At 40.4% G+C, this 21,580-nt stretch overlaps 1 protein-coding gene across 3 annotated transcripts in view; it reads left to right on the top strand.

The window, feature by feature from the left end:
• Positions 1-20,365, top strand: part of LOC137985557 (uncharacterized) — a 40,928-nt gene extending 20,563 nt beyond the window's left edge. For 2 of the 3 annotated variants that reach the window (XM_068833176.1, XM_068833174.1), the window contains exons 10-24: positions 2,100-2,447; positions 2,537-2,777; positions 3,887-4,086; positions 5,294-5,370; positions 7,092-7,121; positions 8,919-8,956; positions 9,188-9,263; positions 10,857-10,994; positions 12,453-12,580; positions 13,381-13,539; positions 14,495-14,644; positions 15,594-15,715; positions 16,573-16,631; positions 16,798-16,894; positions 18,794-20,365. In XM_068833176.1, the coding sequence (XP_068689277.1) occupies positions 2,100-2,447; positions 2,537-2,777; positions 3,887-4,086; positions 5,294-5,370; positions 7,092-7,121; positions 8,919-8,956; positions 9,188-9,263; positions 10,857-10,994; positions 12,453-12,580; positions 13,381-13,539; positions 14,495-14,644; positions 15,594-15,715; positions 16,573-16,631; positions 16,798-16,894; positions 18,794-18,880 (1,950 nt within the window). In that variant the 3' untranslated portion in view covers positions 18,881-20,365. The remainder of the gene's footprint in view (positions 1-2,099; positions 2,448-2,536; positions 2,778-3,886; positions 4,087-5,293; positions 5,371-7,091; positions 7,122-8,918; positions 8,957-9,187; positions 9,264-10,856; positions 10,995-12,452; positions 12,581-13,380; positions 13,540-14,494; positions 14,645-15,593; positions 15,716-16,572; positions 16,632-16,797; positions 16,895-18,793) is intronic. The other variant, XM_068833175.1, reaches the window with a different exon arrangement.
• The last annotated feature ends 1,215 nt before the right edge of the window (positions 20,366-21,580 follow it).

Below are 21,580 nucleotides of genomic sequence, written 5' to 3'. Positions count from 1 at the left end.
TTTCTCTTGGTCACAATATTTCTTTTTCTTCCGAATGCCGCTGTAAACGTGTATTATCACCGGCTAAGAAAATGTCGGTTACCAATGACCTCAAGAGAAAGCTAACCATTGTAAAAGCAAGCACTAGACTTAACTACTATTCAGTGTCCACTAATTAGTGTTGGTAAATAATCGGAAAATCTTGACACTCTACGTTAAAGTGGTACTACGACCAAAAAAAAAAATTGTTTTTCCTTTGGATTTCAAAACTATGTTAACTAAACACTAACTCACCCAAGTTTTAAGTTCTGATTTTAAAAAGATACCTGTTTATTTTAGCTGGAATTTTCTTATTTATTGGTCCGCCATTACTAACTTGAAAATCTTGAGAGAGCTGGGTCGAGGAGAAAATGACGTCAAACACTCACTAGTTTAAGAATGCAATGCGTGTGTACGCGGCCTAATTAATATGCAGCACGGGAGTTTCGGGCTTTCAGACTTTTCAACCCGTGTTTTGCATATATAATAAACTGCGTTTACACGCTGAAATTTTAAGCTAGTGAGTAAATGACGTCATTTTCTCTAGATCCAACCCTCTGAGGTCCAATCGGCCAGTTTTGAACATGAGTAATGGCGGACCATGAAATCCAAAACTTACACTCAAAATAAACAGCCTTTGGATAAAACTCAAAGCTCAAAATTTTGCCAGTTAGGTGTTAAGCGGACACGCTTTCAAAATCAGAAGAAAAAAAGGAAATGATTTTTTGATCATAGTACCACTTTAAGAGGCTTCAGTTACCATTGTAGACTGTATACATTAGTAGGCGGGAGGTTGGGTTGGCTAGAGACACACTGTCGCTGTCACCATGTCGCTACGGCTTAGCAATCAGATTGCCAGGCTACTATGGCATGTCGCTACGTCGTTACAGGACATTCAGCGAAATTGCTGTAGCACGTGGAATCTCTAAGTCGCTATCACTAAATTTACAAAATGGCGTCGTTTGAAGAAGCTCTTGTTAATACAGTGGAACCCCGCTATAACGAAGTGCCGCGATACCGAAAAAAGTTTTCGTTATATCGGGGTCTTCGTTATAGCAAAGATCCTGTTATAACGAATTATCTGGTTAATAGCAACAATATTCGTTGTTGTTCGTTATAACGGGGTCTTCATTATAGCGGTGTTCCACTGTAGTTTCCGAATGTATCCCTTCCTTTATGACATGTTAAAGGATTATAAAAGGTGAAAGCCAACGTAGGGGAAAAAATTGCGGAAAAATTCGAGTGAGTGGCAATTAATGTTTCAGGTATGTACTCACATTTTCCCATTTTCTACGAGTAAAAATTTTGCTATAATATATTCCTATATGTAGATTGATAAGAAACGAATTGATGCTTGCAATATGATTCAAATTTTGAACGTTCTATAAAATCGACAGCGACAGTGTGGCTTGCTTTATTTCTTGGTCGCTTTGTCAGTCTCCAAGTCGTTGAAACGGAGCAACGAGTCGACAGCGATAGTGTGTTTATAGCTTTAAGTTAATTCCCTAGAAATAGAACTTGTCATAGTTTCCGATGAAACTTCGCATATTGTTTTAACATGTCAAGGAGATGATAAAATGTAATGAAAAGGGGGGGGGGGGGGGGGGGGTCACCGTGCTCGTTTCCGTGGCACCACCTTGACGAATACAGCTTTTTAAGCCACTTTCACAATTGGCGCTCATTCCAAAAGTTGGACGAATTTAGCTCTATTTTGTACATGTAATCAATGATACAGCGCAGAGCTTGGTGTCATTCTATCAGGTTAATTCACGTACGTACCTGAAAAGTGTACTTGAGTGCCTTTTGTGAGAATGACTTTAACTTGAGTGTGGGCTGGCCGACTCGTAATGGCTCCTTCTGTGCAATTTTATGAAATTGCCAAAAAACTGGTCATAGATTTTTGCCGATTTTTTTACTTCTCCATGAAGACACCGTTCTCAGCAAAAATATAAAACATTAACACCACACAACCAGTCGAATATTGCACAATCCGTTACACTTCATCAAGGAAAAAACATGATCTCCCTCTCTTTGCAACATAACGTTATGTAATATGATTGTTTGTGCATGTTGCCTCCAAGGTCTTCATATTTGACTTTGGATCAGAGCTGTACGTTTGGAATGGCCAGCAGTCATTGTCGGGCCAAAGGAAATCTGCCTTTGCTTTAGCTAGGCAACTCTACGATGAGCCCTTCAAGCCTTACGGAATCTATGATCCTATTTTCCCATATGGCAGACCTGAAAACGGCGATGTGGCACTTAACAACAAAGTCTCGACGAAAAGACCTCCGTGGACGTTATTCGCAAGGCTTCATGAGAAAGCTGAAACCATCTTGTTTCGTGAGAAGTTTCTGGACTGGCCTGATCCGACCAAGATCATCAGAATGAAGGGACATCCCAGTATGTTGGAATTATCCTGCCAGGAAAAGGTGCAGTGAATAATTAGTAATTATCTTCTTGCCTGAAAACTATAGGCAGACTGAGATTGAATTATTGCAAATATTGTCCTCTTTACTAGCCTCCTCCGGTAGAGTTAAAGCCGTGTGATGCCAAGAGCATGTTGAAAAGTCCGCCACCTTTGGATTGTCCGTCATTTGAAGGGGTAAATGTTGGGCGAGGCAAGGGTGTACCCACTGTGTGGGTCGGAGACATCTACAAAGAAGGCAACCTGGTGACGACTGTCGGACTGACTGTGTGGCATATCAATGAATACAGACACTTTGAGTTGCCAGCGGCAAATCACGGCCATTTTCATTCAGGTAAGCAGCTTGCTAGTCTTTGTTGTAGTCGGACCAAGTTGCCATTGGAATCAGGTTATACAAAAGCTGACGAACAGTTGTTTTGATACTGAGCCAGCACCTTTGTTGGAATATCTGATTTAGTACGTTCTTACGCACTTGGTCATTACACGTTTGTCAACTCAACAGATTACACAATTTTAGCTCAACTTTCGCTCGCAGGCTGGTTTGGAACCCACATCATAAATGGATCCCAAGAGCTTGTTTTGATATGAAGACGGTCTATATCTTAGTTGTAGCCAAGGTTTTGAGGAATAAGGCTCTGCTGGCATGCTAGCTTAACTGAAAGTAAAAGATAGCATTGGACTGAACAAAACATGTTACAAAACTGCTACGTGGTGAAGTGAAAGGGGCTATGTTACGTTAGTTTAGGGTGTTTAGGGGAAATCATTAGTTAACCACGAGTTTAAAACTTGAAAATGGTAATGTGGAATTCCTTTACTGATAAAATTATCGTTACAACACAAACAAGATGGTTCTGAGCAAAAAACGACCTTTATCCAGGCAATTTGTCATAAACTTTAAAAACGTCGGGCCGAGTTTTTTCAAGATTACGCAAATGCGATCTGTTTCAATTGTATATGTCCATTTGTGTCCATTCATGCTTCTCTTTCCTTTGCTGTATTTCTTTTATGTTGTTCAACAGTTTTAAGGGATTGCAATATTTCATTCTACTTTTTGGGTATTTTGGGTGTCGTGAAATTACATAATTTTGCGTGACATTGCCCCTTTAAGTGGGGTGTTTGAAGTCAAATACAAGTTGGCCATTTTGTTGAAAGTCATGTAACACGTCTTCTTTGGCCGCAATTTTGGGTGGGGTGCGACTGAATTCTGAGGAGAAAAATGAAGCCAGTTTCGTTGTTCCAAATAAAATATACTGTGATATTGTATAGATATGGTAGTCTATTCTCCCGCGTTCGTTTTCTTATAGTCGGCAGGTTTAGTTGAGAATGCTTCGGTCAAGCGACTCGTTAAGAAGACTAAATGAGGGAATTCGTCCAGGGTGGCGTTTACATTTCGCGCACGGTAATCCATAGAAGTGTTCCTCACGTCATCATTTCTTTTTTCAGGAGAAGGTTATGTCATCAGATGGGCATACTTCGTCCTTGCAGATCGAATCGCCAAGGATCGAAAGTCGCGTTGTCGCTCCACAGTAGCGGGTCGTGTGCGATGTGCTTACTTTTTCTGGCAAGGAAATGATTGCTCTGTGAACGAAAAAGGTGCTGCTGCTATCATGGCTGTTGAACTTGACGAAGAAAAAGGTCCACAGGTACTTGTCACTTGAAGGACAGCTTCTGTCCGGACCGTGATTTCTACTAACTTGAAAACAACCTTTATTGCTCATTTAGCCTTTTGCCCTTTCTGTGTTGTAGTGTCTGATCTCGGCTCGTTTTATTTGCACACATTTAATTTTAAAATAACCCTTTTCCACTTATAGATTTTACTCTAACGACAGACGTTTTTCAGTCGTAAATGGAAAACCCTTCCGGGACGAAAGGGCGAATGTGTTGTTTTCTCCGCGAAGGGATTATTCTGAAAACGCTCTTTAGAGAGGAAAGACTTTGAAAGTCTTTCAAGGGGAGTGAGTGTAAATGATGGAAACAAAACTTGTTAATAACAATAACGCTTCTTTATTTCATCTACAGCTACAGCCTTTTTCCCGCAATTAGCGAGGGCTATTTGAGGCCGGCAAAAGAGGAAAAAAGAAAATTTAAAAGTCCCGCTGCATAAATTATATCCAAAGAACAAACCTAGAAGCAATCTAGAAGCAATCAAATTTGACTCGGGTTTAATTAATTAATTAATTAATTAAATTCACAATCTATTAATTAATGTAAATAAGTCCAGAAAAGCTACAAGGGGAGTGGTTAATGATTGTACTTTTTCCTTACTTCATGAAACACGATTGTGACTTTGAATAGATCCGCAAAAGTCAGCTGGGACACTTTATGACAAATACATAGCGTTCCATTACGCTGGCGAGGTGAAAGGTGTAAAATGTGGTCTGTGGCGGTCATTAATGACTAATCATTCTTGAACAAGTACTTAGGCTTTAAAGTAGTGCAGCCTAACACTTAACAATACAAACAACCGGTTTTCGTTCTCTTGTTTGGACACTATAGTTTTTTTGCTATGAATCTGTCATGAAGTGACCCTCCTAACTGTGTCGTATCCATTTTTGTCACAACCAATGAAACACACCTTATCGGAGGGGAACAAAAAGAAATGACCTGTCATTTGAAAACGGACACGAGTTTGGACCTATATTATTCTCTCTTCCGGCCTTAACAGGTGGAATAAACTGAAATGATGATATTTTTGGCGAGGGAGAATTACCTAATTTTCACCGAAGCTGACAGGAAGCTCAAGGTTTTACATCTGACGACGAAATGTCTTCATTGTGTGCAAGGTCCCTCGGTGTTTTTCATAACGTCTTAATTGAACTTTATAATTGTTAGCATCCTCTTTTTCTTCAGGTAAGAGTTGTTCAAGGAAAAGAGAATCCCGTCTTCTTAAGTCTTTTCAAAGGAGGAATGATCATTCACAATGGCAGGTAAATTTATCCAGCCAGTCTGCATCGATTTTGTTTCAAGTTTTATCGCAATAGTTACTGCACATGACATAATAGTTGTCGGTTATGGCCTTGGTTGTGGTAGGTAAGCTACATTGGTCTTGCAGTACCGTATTGTCGGCTTTAATTAATAGGAATGGTTACGTTTTTGCAAACGTTGGCCGTGTAGCACTTATATGTCAACAGAGTTAACTATTAGAGGGTAATGTGAAGTGCTAGTTTTCCACCCATATAGACCATGTGAGCGTGATTAGGGCTAACGCTCACATGATCTATATGGGTGGAAAACTAGCACTTCAAATTACCCTCCAATAGTTAATTCTGTTTAATTAATAGAGCAAGCCTTCTACAGACAGGTGCATACCTTACAAAGCCCACGAGATATTAAACTGACCCCTGTCTGATGTAATTAATAGTAAGTAAGAGTAGTCTCGAGTATTTTTGCAACTAGTTGTCTCCCTCGCTTTACCCTGCGTGTTACCAGTGCATACGTCGTAGTAAATCCAGTACTCAATATCTCCTGTCTGTTCACCTGCCTCGCTCACTTGCACCTCCTAACACATTTATCGTGATCTCTTGAATTGTTTTGACAGTGTTCATGTACCACATAAATGAAATGGTGATCGCTTTTACTGTTCTATTAAAATCGTTTTAAATGTTTTTTTACGGAAGGGTAACAAATGGTATTCGTATTGAAAGAACGTCTGGATGAGTGTCGTCCTGATAAGGACTCACTAATGATTTGTTAGCTCACACCCTGCTATGAGCAACCCAGTCTGTATCCTGCTTGACTGAGGTTTCCTTGATTTCGCTATCTAACGAGAAGGAAGGGAAACTTCTGCACGGATCTCCTGCCTTCCAGGGGGCCGTTCCTCGAAAGTCCCGAAACTTAAAGGGCCATTTTCGGGTGTCACAATTCCCTTTGTAAGTCAAGAACGGAGAGCAGTTAATTCGTCAAACTTCACAGTTATTTTTCTTTTTGTTGCCTTGAAAACATGTTCAAAGATTGGCTTTCCAAAACAAGTGGTTGGCAATTTCACAGATGGCTTTTCGGGCCCGAAAAGCTTTTGGGACTTTCGAGAAACGGGCCCGAGGCGTCGGTTTTTCAAAAGGTGGATAGCGTTATCCATCGGTTAAATCACTATCCAGCGGATAAACACTAGAAAAACCAATTGAGTTATCCAGTGGATAGTGATTTATCCAGTGGATAGCGGTATCCACCCTTCGAACAACTGGAGCCAGAACTTTAGATGAATAATTGGACTCTTCACCGGTTTGAAATTTTAATGCCTGCCTTATGGCGGAAGAGTGAAAGTGACGTTGTATTGACGTCATATCGTACACGCATGACAGAATATCGAGGAGATCCGTGGGGAAATCATGGAAATCTCTGCCTAGGGAACCCAGTCTTAGATACAGCACCCTTGAATGACAATATTAGAGAGAGCACTTGTTTCTGGAAATGAATTAAGAAATGAAAGTCTGTGTTATGAACGAAAGTTTATCCCAGGATTGCACTCACCCAGACGATTTGAATTCGTCATTCTATTTAAAATTATTAACTACTTAAACATTAAAGAGATTTCTCCGACAAGAACGTTAGTGTGAACAGAGTAATCATTCGAAAGGAAGCTCTTCTTCCTTGTTTATTCGTAGTATCGTTGTTACTTTCTGGTTCACCTCACTAATTCTCTCATTAACAGCCTACCCAAGAGCCCGTCTGATCCAGAAAAGTAAGTTTAGTTGTGTTTTCCAGTTCTTTTATTCCGATAATCTCGTACGACTCTACGTTTTTGTATTGTTTGGCTCGTCACGCAATCATAACATAGGCCTTTTTCGATGTAATAAAGTTCAGCTGGAAAGAGAGGTTCTGAGGACAAAGACAAAGGGAAGTGGATGACACGCAAATATTTTTCATATTCGTTCCAACGTGTTTGTATTTTTTTTGTCCTCACTGCCTCACTATCAAGATGAATATTTCATATTTCGAGAAATAAGAAGTGCAGGTATTAACATGCAAATGAATTTGCAAGCGTAAAATCAAACAATGTCGGTGCAAGTGAGTTAATAAGATTAATTAATTGCTTGACGAGTCAAGAAAGGCTGCGTTTTCGGAGTGAAGCTGAAAAATAAAATAACGTAAATCATATAAAAAGGATGTTAACAATCAGTGTGATAAATATTAACGAGCTGCACGATCTGACAATAGTGAGCTATTACTAATATAGTTTCTTAAGATTTAAGGGTGCTTAAAAATAAGGGCGTAAATAACATTAAAAGCATAATTCATCAAATTAACGTAATAAATATCTTTCGGTTAAGGGGCTTTATATATGTAATACAAAAGTGGATAACGTAAATGCAAAGATAAAGTACGAAAGTTTCCGAAGCTACACTGAAGTAATGCTTGATTTGTAGAAGTTGCATGGCGTGTTATTCTTACGCTATAACGACATGAAGCTACGAATGTACGCTTTGTTCTTCATTTTTTCACTCCACCTGCATGTCATGTTTGCACTACTGATTTGTGTACGCTAGGTAAGAGCGGTTTTCCATCCTGTCGTGAAGGCAAATGCAAAATGGCAACCTCAGCCAATCATAACAGACACCGAGATCCCAATGAGCCAATCAGATTACAAAAGAGATGTCTGCACCCGGCGCTTAGCGCGGGAAAATTCGGGTGAGCCAATCACAGGTGGTTTCGTTTTTGCCTCTAATGGGCTGAGAATGTGACGGGAGATTTTTTAAGCCAATCATTTATCTTAGTCAATGCAGTCTTGAAAATTACTTCAGTTCGACTCGATTGAAAACCGCTCTTAGACCACAGAATAATCGAGAACAGCTTAATAGCGGTTGTTTTTGCAACTATCGGGACAACTTGATATTCAAAATTGTGCCATGTACTTTCCTCCCACGGTAAGGGAAAAAGAGAGAAAAATGCTCTAAATACAAGCAGTTGGAAGAAATCAGTTAATTCGGCCAGTGCTGAATTAAATTCTTTAGTGTTCTTTGAGAACTCAGTTGCATATGTGTTCATCCATTGTCGACTCCAACTGTTTCTTCTATTAAAACGTTTACAAGTGGGTCACTGGGTTGGGGTATGTAGGGCCAAACCGGCCTCTGTGAGCCGGGGTCTTCCACCAAAGCCCCATATTTCTCGCCAGCCACGCCGCTGTAAATGGCGGCGGCCAATACATTGGTAGGTTTTATTTGAGCGGTTTTCAATCCAGTGTCGAAAGTAATTAGCGAATTGCTTGGTTTTGCATTACTTCACGCAGTGATTGGTTGAAAGTTCTCGCGCCATTTTTTCAACCAATCAGAAGTGAAACCAAAACCAATCGTGGCTCGCGCGTGCACATTTTCCCGCGCTTTGTGTCGGCTACGTGTAATTACTTGGAGTTTTGATTGGTTTACTGGATTGTCTCACTCCTTTTTGATTGGCCAAAGTAATTACTTTGGTTTTGGTTTTACGACACTCATTTGAAAACCGCTCTAAAACTGAGCTCTATTTCACTCGGATTGCTTTCTAGGAAATCTCCTATAGACGAGAACACGGCTACGTTTTCAGGTAATGCTTGTGTCTTTTTTGCACAAACGTTCAAATACGTTTTGCACTTTTGTCAATCACTGTAGGCGACTGTGCGATATTGCACTTTATGATTGGTGGATTTCGATCCACATGCGGTTTCTGTTCTGGAAGGTTTGTTTGCTGTGGGATGTTTTTGGGACGCCCCGCTGTCTCATTCGTAATTTAAAGAAGCAGTTCGTGTGAGAATAATTTTGTAACCACATTTCCTAGATACCTCCACAACTCGTCTGTACGTGATTCGTAATGAGGAAGCAGAGGAAGCCTGTCTAAACCAAGTCAAGGCAAGGTACGATCTTTCCTTTTTTTTCCTTCGCGTTGGAAGGTTAAAGTTCACCTAAACGCAAATATTTTTCGTGTACAATATAAATCGCCCCACCAAAAGCAAACATGTTTTGCCATTTTTACCTCAAGATTTCGCTTTTTATCTGGCGGGCAAGAGGCGCAAAGATCAAAACTAGGAATAATTTGGACCCACGACCAAGGACTGATAACTGCTTTGCCTTGCTGTTTTCAACGGAATTTTGCATTGCAAAGCCTTTTGTGACGTAAAATCGAGAATAGACCCTTTCCTCTCACATCACGGTCGTGCGTCCAAATTACTGCTAGTTCTGCCAAGGTTACGAAATTCTGGGTGGCAATGGTGACATATGTTTGCTTTGCATGGGGAGATTTCTGCTAGGAAAGAAAAATATTTGAGATTTATACTCTAAAGTTAGATCAGGCATAGTTTGTAGTACATCCGGTTTGGATTGAAAGTAAGTTAACAAAGTTAGCGTTTAAGGACCCAACGTAAATGAGATGATATTCAAACCCAGGAGCTAATATATTTTCCATACTGAGTCAGTTCACCTGTGCAGGAGTCGAAGTTGTGATTTGCGACAAAACGCCAATTTCAGTCAGGAAAATCATTTGGATGTTCCTGATTAAAAATTGCACCTCGTCATAATTGCTTCTTGTCCCCTCATACCAAATAGACTCATAGGTGACTGTGCTGGGGAGTCCACCCATGGCATAACAACACTCTTATGTAATTGGAATAATATCGAGGACTCATTAAAATATCTTCGTCAATCATTACGACATATTAATTTTATTTATTCATAAATGGCGGTCAATTTATTATTCTTTGGCTAATGTGCAAATTAGCCTTCCAAGTCTCGATACCATACAGTGAATTGAAAATAATTCTTGCTCAAAAATGAGGCTTATTAGGCTAATTTGCACATTACCAAAAGAATAATAAAACAGGTGCCATTTATCAATAAGGTGCCATTTATCAATAAGGTCTATTGTACCTTAAAAGTGAAGTGTCTGCTTACGAGCCAGAAGGCTCATCAGACCGGCACTTATCTCCGGGTTCATTAGCATGAAGCGACTAGGAGTATTTCTACTCCCCCCTGAATGGGATGCTAGTCCATCGCAGGGTTACCCCCAGCATTACGCCGGTACCCATTTATACACCTGGGTGGAGAGAGGCACCGTGAGAGTAAAGTGTTTTGCCCAAGAACACAACACAATGCAAATAATATTCTGCTCATGCGTAATTGAAACCACGCTCTTTTGTGAAAATGCCAGTTCGCTTTCCTAAGCTTTTAGAAAGTGATTTAATTGTTGGGAATTGTGAAAAACAAACTAAGTCAGGGAATGATAAGACAATTGTTGAATTCCGTTATCGCAAGATTTCGCGATTTTTCAGTGTCCCGCCACTGTTAATTGTTGTTGTTGTTTTGTTGCTGCAATTGTTTACCTCACGTTGTGATTGGCTCATTTGGTGTTTGTCTGCATCCGGTGCGAATGGCTAAAGTAATTTTTTTGGTTGGCTGTATTTCAGTTACTCTTTTATTCTGTAGTTATCAACATTGTATTGGTTTCCTTTTAGCTCTTATTCTCTGCGGTCACGCACAAGCTTTGTCCTTGTGGTACGCAAGGAGGCGCACATTTACCTGTGGCATGGATGTAAGTCAAGTGTTGATTCACGTTTAACAGCCAAAGCAGCTGCTGAAAAGATCCAAGAGAGGTACGCACTGATTGGTTGTTTGAATTAATAGGGAGCTTACGCAAGACGACGGTGACGGCTACGAGGACGCCACAAAACAATGGGTTTAATAAGCAAAAACAATAGCTCTGCACGCCCTGCACGCCTTGCACGTGCATTTTGCATTTTGGTACATTTCTCTGTGCCGCCTTTGTCCTGACAACGACGTGAATTGACCAAATTTGAGGTTGTGTGGGGGACGTGAAAACCTCACGAAACATTTTAATTTTTTTTTCCAATCAACTACACCGTTCATGCCAATTTTATTCCTGCAATGTTGATACACACTCTCCATTCCAAAGGACTTGGGGTTATAACGAAATTATTACAATAACGGAAAATAATATTTTTAGACGACGTTCTCGTTGGCGGAGTCGTCGTCCTGGCGTAGCAGCTCTCGTAACGAATAATGATGTGATTGGCTCGCTACCCTTGCCAAAAACAAAAGACTGAACAATTAAAACAATGACTTGGACTTAAAAACAATAGAAGCTGCTTACAGTACCAAACAATAGTAGGTTACGAGAGCTGCTCCACTACGGCAACGAGAACGTCACAAATTTGCATATTTAGTGAGGTAAAACATTAGCTTTGTACGCCCTGCTCGTGCGTTTCTCACTTCTGTCTATTTCTTTGCCGTCGTCATCAAAACAACACCGTGAAATGGCCAAATCTGAGGTTTTATGCAGGACATCAGCACTTGAGGATAATTTTTGTGTTCTCGCCTAAATTAAGCGCCGTTCCGACCAGTGTCATTTTTGAGGAAGTATCACAACCTTGTCATATTAAAAAGGTTAAAATAGTCACGAATTGATCACGTTACAATAACGCGAGTTTATATTTTGAGATGACTTTCTCGTTGCCGCCGCCGTCGTTGTTAGTTAAGTTCCTTGATGTAAGGCTCTGTTGAAATTGGGGTGCCTGTGGACGAACTTGATAGCGCTATGAGTGCCTACCGGACAGAGTACGTTTACTTAACAAATCGAAAGTGGTTCAGCGTTGTCTGTACTCTTATCAACAACGATATTCGTCATCACAGTGGTCAAAATGTTGTGGACTCACGAGGCGTAGCCGAGTTAGTCTACAACAAATTTTGACCACTGTGATGACGAATATCGTTGTCGATAAGAGTACAGACAACGCTGAACCACTTTCGATTTGTTTTTTACCACAATATTCAACGCCAAAGAAAGTTTTTATTTCAGAGCGTGACCAAAATCATAACTCAAAGAAAGAGCAAGCGTTGTCTATAACTTTCTCGCAATATGATTGGTTTATTTCCCAAAATGAGCGTTCCTGATTGGCTATTACATTGCGTGACAAATTGACGCAAGCATGACGCGAGCAGCGTTGTCTAGACTCTTATCGACAACGGCAAATTAGCCAATCAGATTGCGAGATTACAAGCAATTGTGGTAAAAACTGAGTTTACGTTAACAGGAAAAGTGTGGAGTGTAACATGGCTGACTTGTCAGGGATAAGCTTAAGCGAGATTGACGAGGGAAGTGAGCCACAAGAATTCTGGAAGGCAATTGGAGGAAAGAAATACTATTGCAGCTTGGCACACGGTAAATGTTCACCTTAGGGTGGTTAACAATTGATTGTCGCAAGAAATGCCATGGTTTTTGTGGTTTTAAATTGACTTAAAAATCCTGTTGCCACACCCTTTGCCAATCAGATACAATATGTGCTATCGAAACCTTTCACGCCGATCTGCGTTCTGATTGGCGCCTTTAGGCTTTTTGCATCACTGATCGGTTGTGATGGGCGAAGCCTGGCCTAAAAGCCTTTACGAGAGCTTTTACGAGCTTCAGCCCTGATATGCTTTTATAATTAAAAAAAACTTTGAATGGGGAAGAATTCCCAAAACAGATATTTCAATCTACAGCCAGGGTTTTTCCAAGTTCAAGTGGAAATTCTTTGTTACAAGGTGATCTACGTTTCCCAAGGGCTTGGAGCAAGTCTTTGAAATTCATCGAGTTCAGCCCTGTATTGGAAAATCGGCCTTTTTTTCTTGATTCATTTATGAAATTTGCTAAAAAAGATCATTCCATTTGTCTTCGCTTGATTCTGGAAAGCTTTCCATGTTTTTTTTGTCGCGAGATTTAGCTCGTAGATGCTGTTTTACTTGGTTGTTTAAAGTCTCAGCCATAGGGGCTGTTCATCCTTGTGTGACGCATAAGTGTTCTTTTCATACCATATTTGGCTCTTATGTACGTCGATTCATTACCAGCAGCCTGCGCAAAAGTCTGTCAGATCTGTCAAAATGCCAACAATTATAAAATTAGGGTACAAAATCGTACCACAGTACATTCTTGTGTAAAAGATGATTAATCAGTATCTGTAATCGTTTATTCCGACTCTGCAGACCCATCTAAACACAACTATCAACCACGGTTGTTTGAGCTCAGCAGTGCTACTGGCAAGTTCACATCCAGTGAGATATTATGCCCGTCAAGATTACCGGAACCGAAACTGTGCCCTTTCCCGTTTATACAAGAAGACCTTTATTCTGATAAACAACCAGGTACAGTTCTGAGAAGCGATAAAATATGTTTTAGTTTTCGAAATCACATGGCAAGTGACCATTTCCCATTTCACAAAAGCCCCCATTTCAAACACAGTCGTCAGTAGAGGGACCCGGCAAACTTGAAAGGAGTAGCCTGTTGAAGTTGTAGCAACACATCACGTGACAAGCACCGTCAGTATTGGGCCACACTTCAGAAGCTGCAATTGCAACTGCGACCAATTTTCTCGTGCTATTTTGTTCCGCTTTTCGTAGAACGTTCTCGTCGGCTTTGGTCATCAACTGCGCACGTGGATAGCCCAGAACAAATGAGTTTTAACGATTTTGGCAAGCAGCAAATTTAACCGTAATATTTGCTTAAGTCTCTCTGATCAGTCCTCGAAACCTGAGAAATTAAAAACATCTTTTTTTGCATTTACACGGTTAACCCGTGATCGATCAAGGCGGAGGATTTTATGGTTCATACAGTATGAAAGAGTAAGGCCGTGAAACATGTCGAGATTCTAGTTATGCAAATTTTATCATTATCGCTTTCTGTTGACTTGTTATTAGCGTTTGTTGAAAGTCTTGTCAGGCGTCCCTATCCTATATAGGGACTGGGAACCATTTAAGAACATTTATCCGGAGCACATGGAATAGTTTTCACTCACGTTTTTCCACCGGAACAAAAGAAAACGTTTGCATAATAATAGAGCTCAATTCCCGGAGGATTAGTTGGGGACGCCAACATAACCGTCGTTCCTTGGTTTAGGGACACCAACATGGCCGCCCTGACGTCACGTGAAAACATTCTCTAGAAAGTTGTGGCCGAATAAAGAAGTTGTGTTTATCAGTGTACTTGAATGAATCCTCGAGTTCCTTAAAAAAATAGTTCCGACCAAATACGCATTCTGTTGAACAGACACTTTAACGTACTACAGAATCTTAAAATGCAGTTCCTTTTTGTACTTTACAGGATTGTTTATTGTTGATGGCTACTACGATGTGTATGTTTGGGAAGGCTGGATGCCGGAGGATGACGACGATGTGCGAACAGGCTCAGGGCGACAGCGGTGGGACAGGGATAGACGACTCGCCATGGAGACGGCGCTCAACTATGCTAAAGGTTTGAGAATGAGGCTCATTTCGTTTTAAACTAAAATAACATTTGCTTGAACACTCTTTTTAAAAACTAAAATAACATTTTCTTGAATCCTTAATTTTCGTAATTGTAATAAAGTTTCGATATAACGCGCACTCTGAATGGTTAAAGCAGAGTACATATGCACGGCTTACGCCACTCATATAAAGCCGGAAGCCTCTCCTGTGATCTGTTCTGTTGTAAAGCACTTAGGAAGCAGATAGAGAACTCAAGAAGGAGACTACGGCTCGTGTTTCCCCTACACTTTCGTGCTTTATCTGCTTCCTGCTTGCTTTACAACAGAACAGATCACAGGCGAGGCTTCTTTATTTGTTAATAAGATGCACGACGATTTTGATAAGCGTCTCGGAAAATGTCGCCGTGCTCTTCTCTCCGACTTCAACATCACTTGCCTCTATGAATACAAGTAATCACCTAAAGGTCAACAGTCGCATATTCCCTCACCAAAAACGAAGGCGGACTCTTACACTAACTGTATGGCTAGAAATAGCTAGAATTGAAATACGTAGACTGGACGGACGCTCGTTGGTTATCAAAATTGGGCGTGCATTTAATAGACCAAATTCAATATCTTAAAATTCAATCCTAAACATAAGGCATCATGTCGAGACTCTGGGGATTAATCTCATACAAATTCCCATATTTATTCCCCAGAGCCTCGAGACGATGCCTTTTGTTTAGGATTTCAGGACTGAAGTTTAATATATCGAAATTGGTCTATTATTTGCTTTTCTGGACAGGTACGTTTGCCATTTCGCCGTTTCAAATAAACGCGATACTGACAGTTATACTGCTTTCGTTAGAAACTGGGTTACACTCTCGGTTTATTATCGGGTGAAGTACAGGACTTCATGAATGCACCGAAACAGTTCACTAGCCGTTTGTAACACGCAGTTTAATTTTGAACTTACAGAGGCTGGAAAACGCGTTTCTCACCGAGTGTACGTGGTGTATGCAGGAATGGAACCAATGACTTTTAAAGCGCTTTTTCCGTACTGGAATGACACACCGGATGTAATGAGAATACAGAAACAGGTTGGTAATATCTGACTCGTGCAAACGCTGCTCCATATAACTTCTAATTTCATTGGGTCGATGTAAGACACTTATTTTTTGTCCATTGTCATTTGAACCAATCACGCGAGCCGTTTCAATAGCTCACTGCGACCTGCCCCAATCTTTCATCCTTAGCTCGTCGTCATCAATCTCGAACCCATAGCTCTTCTCTTGACTGAGGGAGAGAAGAACTCTGGGAAACCCTGAAACAAAGTGTCTTCTCGTTGGTTTTTGTGAAGAACAATGAAAAGCGTCTCTAATTGGTGCATTCATGTTAGTACGAATAGTGAGCAGGCGCCGTAAAGATAAAATAGCAAATTTTAGGCTTTTAGAACCCTACTTTGCACGTTCTCCTACATAGAGTTTCCCAGAGCCTTGGGTCGATCCGACGCTCTGGTGACGAGATGCGCTCGTCATGCAATCGTTCCTCTCCAAGGAAGGAAGAATTCCATGACGAGCTAAATTGCAAATTATGCTAAGGGCGCTTTTCTTTTGTCAGAACTGTCTGGGACAGACTCGTCAGTTTGCAAAGAAAATGCAACAATTCGAAGGAAGACTTGCATAATAATCCTTCGCTTTCTTCTGGAGGAGTATATATCATCCTCGAAGTGTGTTAACCCAAATTTCAGTCGTCTTTTTCCGAGAAGGCGAGAAAGTTTAGCCATTGGTAGGTGTCGTTACAAAGGCAGCACAATCTCTGGTTATTGGAAGACCAATCCATAAGAGCTTGTCCGACCGAGTTATACCCAAGCCCTCCACACTTAGCCAACATTTGGTCAGTCTTGTTTTGTCTTTGTAAATCAGATAAGCGAACTATATTTACCTGTCTCTTTCAGGACGGCAAGCAGCCAAACGTCAGACATTCTGCAAGCGATCTGTTACAGCAGTTTACAAAGTAAGTGGCGTACACTGAAATGATCTCTTGGAAACAAACAAAGCAGCTTCACTTTTCGATCTCATAGCAAGATTAAATGTGCCTTTAGCCGGAAAGTTGAATTTGAGACGTAAATACTGCGTTTTGTGTTGGCTGTCACTAATGACTTTACTGTTTGCATTCAAAGGGAATTTTACACTTTGGCTGAGCTGCAGAAAGTACCACCTCCCCAAGGGGTTGACCCTGCCAAGCTAGAAGCTTTCTTAAGCGACAGCAATTTTCAGGTAAATTTTGTGACGGTATATGGCCTGTTTCTGAGGGGAAAGTTGGTGTTCCGATCGGCTTAGTGAATAACAAACAACTCTTGATTGTACCTAAGGAGTAGGGCATGACTAGGGACTCGTTTTTCGAACGTTCTGAAACCTTTCGGGCGAACTTCAAGGACCACGAATCTCTGTGTACCTTCAAAGTAAGGCCGTTTTGGAGACTTAAACTTTGCGACAATTTTCAACTTTTTTTTAGTTTTCTTGGGTCTTAAAAATATGTGGAAGGACTAGTTCTCAGAAAGAAGAGGCTACGGGTAGCCTTCACATTGGGCATTTGAGTGCTGCTTTTGCGATAAGGTGGCTAGTATATCTATATTCCGACTTGAAATTACTTTTATCCGATTCAGAGTAACTTTTTCAGAACAATAATTATTCTATTTTGAAACACTGGGTTCACGATCAGAATTGTATATTTAAATCATTTAAATTTTGTGAATTTTGCAATGAAGTTATGTTGATGGGAGGTTTTGGCAGATTTCCCTCGAAACAAACTGGTCAATATTAGAGGGGTTCACAGTCTAAATAAAAACATTTTGATGGATAGGTGATGATTACAATGCACAAAGTAGGGGAGGAGTGTCAGGGAAAGGCTGAGGGGATGCAATGCAAATGTGGTTAAGTTTTAGGGGAAGCAGCAAAGCCCACACATGTACGCATTGCGTACCTATTGTTAACAAAACCGGGAGAAATTGCCCGGTAAGATGAGTTACCGAGTCATACGTTGACCTGATATTGCATTGCGTGCAACTAAAGCCCGGCTACACGAGCGATTTTTGTCTCGCGCCGGTGATGCGATTTTTTTTTCAGATTTTGTCGCGTCGCCTGCGCGCCAGGTTGGCTACACTTGTGACAAATTTTGGCGACAAATTGAAGGCCGCGCGAATCGCATACTTTAAGCGACCTGGGCACTATAAACAGACATTCCTCCTTTAATTTCATTGGCTAAATACTCTTTAGTCGCGTTGCAAGCGCGGGCAAAAGTTGCAGGGTGGCTACACGAGCAACTATCTCTGCGATTTTGACGTTTTTGAATTTCAACTCTGGCAACTTTTTTCTTGCGATTTTTTCACCTGTCGCGTCGCCAGTTCAAGGGTGGCTACACGTGTGGTTTTCATCTCGCGCTGGCGACGCGACAAAGTTTGAAAAAATCACACCACCAGCGCGAGCAAAAAATCGCTCGTGTAGCCACGGCTTAAAACACAAAAACTCGTTTCCGGTCACGCACACAATTCTTTAATACAAATCTCCCCGTAAATCTGTCGTATAGTCTTCTGGTGGTTTCGTGGTCATCGCGTCGTCATGACAAGATACCGAGTTCGATTGCAGTTCGAATCCTACTTGGACTGCGTCTACGAAGCATAAAATTCTTAAGCATGCGCAGCCATATCGCGACGCCCCCCTCCCCTCCCCCAAAAAAGTCTTAAGTCCACAAACGAAAACTGTTTGAACAAAGTAATGAGCATTTGAGCACAAAATGTTTTCTTTTTACAATTTTGGTGAACTGCTCTTTTTCTATTTTCTCCCGCAACAAAAATGAAATCTGGGAACTTCGGGCTGCCTCCTGGATATTAGCGACTTTTTTGTTGAGTACAAATACGACAAGTTTTCAGTCTTGAACATGCGCATTTGGCGTTGGAGGTCGTATTTTTATGAAGTGCGTATGCTTAGAATGAAATCCTTGCATTTGTATCAGTAGAACTTTTTCTCTTATCTTAAGGCCGTTATGGCAGTATTTTTTCGTGCTGTCATTTTAAGCCCTACCTTCTCCGTTCTGGGGCCCCTGTTTCACAATTACTTTATGCTCTTGAAGGCAATCTTGAGGATCAAAGGAGACCCGACTCTCTTTCATATTTTTAGGAAATATTCAAGATGGACAAAGAGACGTTCAGTAAACTACCTGGCTGGAAACAGATGAACCTAAAAAAGGCTGTTGGTTTGTTTTAATGTTAAAGATGTCTGCATGATATCCAAAGTAACTTTGGTACTACGTTTGCGCCGTAGGCCAAGCTTACAAAACGAAACGAAAAACGGGGATTGTCCCCTTTTTACTTCCCTCGATTTTCAGAGGAGATACGTATCTGTGTCGTTTTTAGATAATTCCTCGTTGTAACTCTAAAAATATTCGTGGCTTTATTTCCGTTTAGGGTTTCACCTGCACCGGTTTCTTTGATGGTGGCAGTCTTGTATGTTTTAAACAGCACACTGATTGCTTTTATTAAGCAATGCAAGTTTCAAATTTTGAAAACGCCAATGATATACAACCACTTGTGGTATATCGAGTTGATTTTTCAACTAAAAACACTGAGAACGAGAAATCGAATCAGTTTCGATGACATGCACTGGCATACTGCCTTTGGTTTTATAGCGGTGTTCATAGATTTGATTCTTTAAGTCTATATGAACCCGACTTTAATTATCTGTCACTCAGTAGATACACGTGGTGAGTAGCGAGCCAATCAGGTTAAAGCATTAGCATGCTAATGGTTTTCTATTAAGAAAGACACGCCGTGCATTCTTACACCTGTCAGCAAACTGAATTGGTTTTTTTAAAGTGCCATAAATGAAAGACAGTTTTTGGTGTTAGCGTTGCACAAAGAAGTTATAAAATGAGATTTTTAGTTATACGAGACAAAGAATTACCAAAGGGGGGATAGTAGATTTTAATTACATTACCTTGTGACAACTAAATTTAGAAGATGTCGGTGGACATTTTCGGAAGCTAAAAGTTATTTGTTGTTGCATTGGAATTTATGCTACGATATTACAAAAAAAAAATAGTTATGTCTGAATACATTGAAAAATGGGAAAATTTTTAGTCGTTTTATTATTGTTGATCCATAGTGAAAGGTTGGAGGTTTTCCAGCCGATATGATTTACATTGAATTTATCCTAGCGCTTTTAAATTTCAAGGTATATAATGTTTGTCTTTCCTTGTGTCATACTATTTTTAAGGTGTCGTCGCAGCGTGACTTTTTATATGTTCAGGTTTCAGGCGTTTTGTATGTTACCGTTTATTTATTTATTTTCATGAACTAATTTATTTTTGCATCAATTCCTACATGCATTGTTTTTAATGTGGAAAAAAGTTTTTTGAGCAGTTTTTAAGTCATGCACTGCATGGTTTGAGCATTGGATTTTTTAAAGCAAAGCTCTTTAAGCAAACCAGGCTTCAGATACTTGTATAGAGCAGTTTTCAAATGCCTGTCGAAAGTAATTATGCGATTGCTACGGTTTGTAATTGGTTTAAAAATCTCGCGCCAGTTTATCAACCAATGAAAAGGAAAACCTAAACTGACCAATTTCGACTTCAGGGTTCTCAATAGAAGGCGGCACCCGGCGATTGATAGCCGATTACTTTACGTTCTGGTTGCTTTTCTCTTGCCATATCTTATACAAATGTAATAAATAAAAAAACAAAAACAAAAAAAAGACAACAACAACAACAACTGAACTTCCTGGTGCTTTGATACGTGACAACCGCCATGTTTTCAATGACGTAAACATTCGGGTATGCGACATTCACTTGAGCCCAGCCCTTCACGATGAAATAATTCAATTCCAGGCATACGCAGCCTGCTTAAAAAAAAAAATTCAGTGCGATTTTTCAAACAAGCTGAGAAAATTTGATGATGTAGCTGTAAGAAAAATAATCGTAAATAATTTTAAATTGACGCCCAAAAGGCTGGAAATTGCGTTTCTGAGCTTCAATATTTCAAAATTTTCTGGGGGAGCAATGCCCCCAGAGCCCCCTAATTTCGAGTTTTTACGGCCCCTCGATTTGTCACCGCCACCTACTCAAGGTTCGGCAGACACCTACTTCAAATCCGATTGAGAAACCCTAGACTTGCACTCGCGGTTTTTCCCGCCTTTTTTCCCGCCCTTTGACCAAGGAAGCGCTACGAATTCGAATTGGTTCATTGTGCTGTTTGCACCTGCTGTGATTGGTCGAATTACTTTGGTATTTGTTTTACGTCATTCATTTGAAAACCGCTCTAAGCCGTCGACGGAAATTTGTCTGAACTTCCAAGTCCTAGCCGTAAATCTGCTTTGAGTTTTTAAGCCACTTTGCCTGCATAGCAAGAGTTTCCGTGAGGGAAAATGCTCGATTTTCGATGTTTTGGCCGCGCGAAAAATAGGGTGAGGCAAGGAGGGCAATTTATTTACCATCCCCTCTTGCCCCATTTTTCGCACGGCTAAAACATTGAAAATCACGGAAAAGCTTGCTACACAGGCATTTTTAGCCAGTGTTCAAGTTGCATTTTCAATGTACTGTTATGAGTAAGCTGATTAATTGCTGCCCTTAGAGGGTTTAGGCTTTCCATTATACATCTTAGTGTACTGTATCACAAATGGTCTTAACTATTGAAGAAAAAACGGTTCGAGTTTAAAGGGGCTAGGTCACGCTATTTTAGGTAATTTTGTTTAATTTTGTTAATTATGAGCTCTAAACGTCAAATTGGCAGAGCAAGAGTCTTTCATTTGCAAAATCAGGGCCACATAACAACTGAGAATGATTTTCCTGCTGTGTAAATGACATTTTGATGTAGACTGATATAAATTTGAAAAAGGGTGGGCCGACGTTTTTAAACTTTACCGAAATTCAATCCATTTCAATCCTCTCCAGTTTTGTCCATCCATGTCCTT

Source organism: Montipora foliosa, chromosome 14 (genome assembly GCF_036669935.1).
Source record: "Montipora foliosa isolate CH-2021 chromosome 14, ASM3666993v2, whole genome shotgun sequence".
Classification (NCBI taxonomy): domain Eukaryota; kingdom Metazoa; phylum Cnidaria; class Anthozoa; order Scleractinia; family Acroporidae; genus Montipora; species Montipora foliosa.
The sequence above is the reverse complement of the archived record's forward strand: the minus strand, read 5'-3'. Positions and strand labels throughout refer to the sequence as shown.